At 44.3% G+C, this 6071-nt stretch overlaps 1 protein-coding gene across 1 annotated transcript; it reads right to left on the reverse strand.

Annotated features, from left to right (window-relative positions):
• Positions 1-1722: 1722 nt before the first annotated feature.
• On the reverse strand, positions 1723-4730 carry cebpa (CCAAT enhancer binding protein alpha). Its single transcript, XM_042420740.1, has one exon. The coding sequence runs from the start codon at positions 4519-4521 to the stop codon at positions 3604-3606; it is 918 nt and encodes a 305-aa protein (XP_042276674.1). The 5' UTR covers positions 4522-4730; the 3' UTR covers positions 1723-3603.
• Between the last annotated feature and the right edge of the window lie 1341 nt (positions 4731-6071).

Consider the following 6071-nt stretch of genomic DNA (forward strand, 5'->3'; position numbering starts at 1 on the left):
ATAACTGTAGATATTTGCTTTATTTGGACTAGAGTTCAGTTGTATTTCATTATTTCCTTGTTTATTGTGTTGACTTCAGTTTACTGGTTGTTTATTGTGTTTTGTTGTGCGGTGCTTCAGGTGACGGACCAGCATGCACCTGCAGCAGGAGCATTTATTTCTTCTTTTGTTTTGTTTGCATTTGATTAATAAACCTAAATAAAAGTGAAATACTTTGTTTGTTTCCTGCGTACATCACGTCCTCCTGATGCATCAGCAGCTGTTTGATTGTAACTGATTCAAGTTTGATTTGGATTATTGATGAACGGCCTCTCTGCAGTGTGGTTGACCTGCTCGTGATGTCATCTGGAGCTCCAGCGTTGGTCCGTAGTTTGTGGTGAAATAAATAAACTGCTCGTTTCATCCTGATTATCGGTCATATTTGATTCTGTAATGATAAAATATAAAATATAGCTGCAGTATAAATTCATTTTAAGTTTCCAGATTATCGTCTAACTCCCAAACTTCACATCTTCTTCCCTTGTAGTTGCAGCACGTGTATCAGTACGCTGTTCTATATTTATATCTATAATATAAATGATTCTGTTGTAACAGGCTGAGTTACAGAATCACGTTCAGGTGTCAGTATAAGTTAGTCTATAACACATATTTCTATAATAATCTATATTTCTCTCCTCCTCAGTCTGATGTGTCAGTGTGTGATGTGTTATTGGCTCCTAGTGATGAAGCTACAGAGACTCTGCAGCTCCTCTCGGCTTTACGGAGCTTTATAGTGAGTTTCAGCTCATTGTTTATCTGTCCGGCTGCAACTTTACTGTTCTGGTTCACTCTCAGCATCTCATAGCGTCGCTACCTGCTCACAGTTAGCTGTAGACTAGCTGGTGAACATAGTGGAGCATTTAGCAGCTAAAGAGCCAGATATTTCCCTCAGGAGTTGGTAGAGAGTAAAAACATGAATGATAATGTTGCTCTGTAGGTAACAAGTTCAACATATCAACTTAAAGATGATAATATGTCAGAATTGTGTTTTCTGATGGAAACTAAACATCAGCTGCTGCAGGTTTAAAGTCACAGTCAGTGATATAAATATGAACCATGTGTGTCTTCATACTGAGACAATCAGCTGACAAACACAAGAAATCATCATTTTTTTATCTAAAAGCTGCAGATTCCTTAATGTTGAAGAGTGAAGCTGATGACGGACGTGTGAGCGCCACCTATCAGCCGCCTGCACGCTGCAGCTTCAAGACAAACATTTATTACATCAACAGCTGGAAAACAAATCAACAAACAGCAAACAGAATCTGATAAAAACAAGCTCTTTTATTATAAGAATTCTCATGTTTTGGTATTTCATTTATATATTTATTTATATATATATATATATATATATTTATATATATATGTTTATTTTACAATTGGGACGTGGACTTTCAAACAAAATGTCAGAGTTTGTAAAAACAAAAAAAACAAAAAGTGCTTCCTTTTTCCTCGCTGACACAAAATCATCGTCTCTAAAAATGTCTTAACAGACGAAAAGGAGCAGATCAGCAAGAGGTCAAAGGTCATCTCAGAGGACCAGAAGGCACTCAGTGTGTGTGTGTGTGTGTGTGTGTGTGTGTGTGTGTGTGTGTGTGTGTGTGTGTGATGATTCAACAGTGGAAAAGAGGAAGAGACGTGTTGCATAGAAACCCTTTTCACATTTTGTTTTTGTTTGTTTGTTTTTTTCTGAATCATTTACAGATAAATACATGTATGTAGAGCGAGGCGTGTTCTTTTTTTTCTTTTTCTTTTCGGATCAAAGTACCCACATGTCAAAGACAAACGTGCTTCATCTGACGACAAATAGTGCATACGAGAGAGAGAGAGCCGCTTCACTGCCGCCGCCGTCCTCTGAAAACCACACGTCTCCGAGTCTGCACCGTTTTTCTCCAAAGACGTGAAAAGAAGCTCATAAAAACTCATAAAAACACTTTTCCAGAAACGTTCCTCACCGTCATCTCTGAGCTTCAGACAGACGTGTTGCAGCAGGTTCGGGAGATGTGTGGTTTTCAGTGGACGGTGACATGATGAAGCAGGTACCACAGTTTCAATTCCAGTCTGTTTACATGTGTGTGTGTTTGTATTTATGACTTTGGCTTTAAATCACACCGTCAGACACAGAGCTGGGCCATAACTCAAACATGATTATCATTCATACAGATAACATTATGCTGCTACAATCAGGTGGAAAACTTGTATCTCCAAGATATCAACTTTTAAGGAACTTAAGAGAGAAAAGCCGCCAGTTTCAGGAGGATGAAACTACATGATTCAAACATTTGAGATGATTTTTGTGAGTCTACAAAAATGTTTTGAGCTTTTAATCCTTAAAACAGGTTTGAAAGTGGAGATACAAGGTTTTCACCTGACAGCAACAACATGGAGATATTATGGTGGTTCACAGTTGTCGTGTCTCAGTGAATAAATAGTTCAGTTTGACCAAAATCTGCAGCAGATTGAAATACTCAAGAACAGATATTATTATTATTATTATTTTGAATATTGCAGGATTTCAAACATTTTAAAAATCATGTGAGTCAGTGGGAGGAACACGAGCTTCTATCATGTGATCACTGGTGTGGAGATAATGCTTGTTATCAGGATATTAAGTTTTTGTCCTCTTACGGACGGTTCTCGAACCTGTGACGCGTACCAGAGCGGCCCAACAGCCCTCATTTAAACAACAAATCCAAACATGACTCTGTCTCTACAGGAAGAAAATACAAATACATACATGAACATACAGTTTAGCCTACATGCAAGCAGTGTGCACTTTGCATTTCATAGCTCTATAAAGACACGTTCTAGTTCATCAGGAGGATATGGAGATGTATAAAACAAACAGAAAAATAATTAAAGAAAACATGCACAACAGGCTGATTTGGACCATGGCCACCATGCCCTACCTTAGCTGCACTGATATGTGAGTAGAGTGTGTCAGGGCACACAGTCTGTACGACGTAAGGCACAAAAACAACCAGTCCTCTGTTGTGTGGATCTGCAGGGGGGAACGAGCTTATCGGCTTTTGCACAAAAAAAAAGTTCATAAAGGCACATGAACACTGCAAAAAGACTCAGTCTGAACGAGTGAATCTGTCTTTTACTGAGTGCACAAGTGAAGAATGATCCCGGTGAGCTGATTGGTCAGATGAGTTCACCTGTTTCCAAGAAAATTAACTCGTCTAAAGAATTTTCTACAACCACTTGTTTCTAGAAACAAGAGACATTTTCTCACCACTTTGGCTGCAAAGTTTTCTCATCTTGAAGACTGAATAAAAAAAAAGTCTGATTGGTTTTTATTCGTCTTTTCTCGAGAAACTTTGCGGATCTTTTCACTTTTCACTTGAGAGAAATTCAAGTTTCGGGACTCAGTTAAAGACTAAATTCTTAGTTAAGACGGATATTTTTGCAGTGAACACCTCAGCTGCCTCAGTCTCCTCACAGCTCTCAGTCCGTCCGCACACATGAAGAGATGTGGAACCGTTAGTGAGTAAATCCAGCAGTGTCCCAGTCCGGTTCCAGTCTGGTTCCAGTCCGGTCCCAGTCCGGTGCAGTAGTCTCTCAGCTGCCCAGCGGTTTGAAGGATCCGTCCGGCAGCTGCCTGAAGATGCCCCGTAACGTGTCCAGCTCTCGGGTCAGGTGCTCCACTCTCCGCCTCAGTCTGTCGTTGTCGTTGGTCAGCTCCACCACCTTCTGCTGCGTCTCCATGTTGCGCATCTTGGCCTTGTCCCTGCTCTTGCGCACGGCCACGTTGTTGCGCTCGCGCCGCAGCCGGTACTCCGGGCTGCTCTTGTCGACGTGCTTCTTGGGCTTCCCGCCTCCCCGCTGCTCCAGCAGCTTCAGGCCGCCCTGCTGGTGCTGGTGGGGGTGCTGGTGGTGGTGCTGGTGCTGGTGCGGGCTCGGCACCGGGGTGGGCGGGGGCGTCGGGTGGCCCGGCTGGAGGTGCATGGTGGTCTGCGCGCAGTGCGCGATCTGGTACTGGAGATGCGGCATCTGCGGCTGCTGCTGCTGGGGATGCTGGGAGTACTGCTGCGGGTGCGGGTGGTGGTAGTTGGGGGGCATGGCCGGGCTCAGGTCCTCCTCGTCCCGGGGCTCCTGCTTGATGGCCACCGGTCGGATCCGCGGCGGGTTGTGCTCGTACAGCGGCTCCAGCTTGGACTCCATGTAGTTGGACATGTAGAGCTGCTGGGGCCCCGGGCCGCACGGCACCGGGTCGTACTCTCCGCTCATCATCTTCAGCTTGTCCTGGCGGGAGCTGTGGTGGAACAGGTCGGCCAGGAAGTCGTCGTTGAAGGCCGACGGGTCGATGTAGGCGCTCAGGTCGATGGAGGTCTCGTTGTCTCCGATCTCACCGCCGAGCTCTGCCGGGTCTCTGTAGCCGGAGGAGGGCTGCTGGCTGTGGGGCAGGCTGCTCATTAGTGGCCGGGGCGCGACCTCGTACAGGTTAGAGAGCTCCATGGAGAATCTAAACCCGGGCATGCATGGCGAGGAGCTCCGGGAATCCAGTTTGGAGAAAGTTAGGTCCGCTGTCAGGTCCTCAGGTGAGAGGGGGGTCAGACAGCTGCAGACATGCGCGGAAGGCTGCAGGGGCGCGAGGAGAGTTACAGGCTTTTATTTCTGATCCAGCAGGAGAGAAGCAGCAGGACGTCGCTCTGATTCCTCTGCTCAGTAAACTCTGAGCTGTCAAACTGCGGTTATATAGCAGGAGGGAGGTGGGCGGGAACACACACACACACACGCACACGCACACTCACACACACACACACACACACACACACACACACACACACACACACACACACACACTACAGTCCTGGATTTAACCCGCTGTCACTGTACAGAAACGTTTCTCGGAGGAAAAAACTCAAATAAAACATTAATTATCCTCCGTGTTCATGTCTCACTGCAGGAATCTTTGTCACCAAACTCACTCACAACTATTTTCATATTAAACAAGATCAACAAAAGTCTTCTAGCAGCAGAAGTTCATGAGCTGCGTGACATCATGTCAAAGTAAAGCTGTAGATGTTTTACAGACATCTACAGCTTCTATACATCCCGCCGTGTTTCCTCTAACACGTGTTTGTGTGAAGGCAGTGAGCTGTGATGGCTGCAGGGAGCGGCTCATATCACAGTCTGCACGCATGATAAAATACAGGTTATTAAATTTATGGCTCCTCTTCTTGAACTTATGAATCTCCAAACAAAGAGCAGCGCTGACAGCTGTAACAATAAGTTCATATCACGCGTCTCTCATCATGTTTGAGCCTTTAATGAGCTGAAAATACACCAATAAATATCCTATAATCAATACAGATCATCAATGGCGTAATAATAATAATAATCATAACCATAGCAATAATAAACGTTTATGCAGCAAAACTTTAAAAACATGTTTAATGAAGTTAAATTGAGACACTATTGTTAATACAATGAATAAGATAATAAAGACGTTATGAATTGTTATGTATATTATTTTTCATATCTTGTTAAAAGTGAAGAAAATAAACTTTTAGTTTTCAGTTAATAGTGATATTTATCAAATATAACATATAAAATGTCTTATTTGTTATATTTCATGTGATGTGGAGGCTCAGAGATCAGAAAGCAGGAGTAAAAACTTCCCTCCGAGCAGCAGATCTGGGCAGATGGGGGGGCGGAGGAGGGGAGGGGGGGGGGGCGCAGAGGGTGGAGGGTGTGGTGGTGGTGGTGGTGGGGGAGGAGGGAGGGAGGGTGGAGGGTGAAGGAGGGAGGGGGGGTCCCTGCAGGGGGAACAGAGGTTATTCAGGATAAACCGGGTCTGACGGCAGAGCCAGAACCTGGACTGCAGCGCCCTCTGACGGCGGAGACGCTGACAGACACGCTGAGGCTGATACTGTGGAAGATCCCTTTATCTGCTTATTGATTACTGATTAGTGGTTTGATCTATAAATGATGAAAAATGATCATCACGAGATTTCAAATTCAGTTTTGATGTGTTTGTTTATTTATTTTTTACTTCATTTGTTGTGACGTCATTTTTTGGTTTT

This window comes from Thunnus maccoyii, chromosome 1 (genome assembly GCF_910596095.1).
Source record: "Thunnus maccoyii chromosome 1, fThuMac1.1, whole genome shotgun sequence".
NCBI lineage: Eukaryota > Metazoa > Chordata > Actinopteri > Scombriformes > Scombridae > Thunnus > Thunnus maccoyii.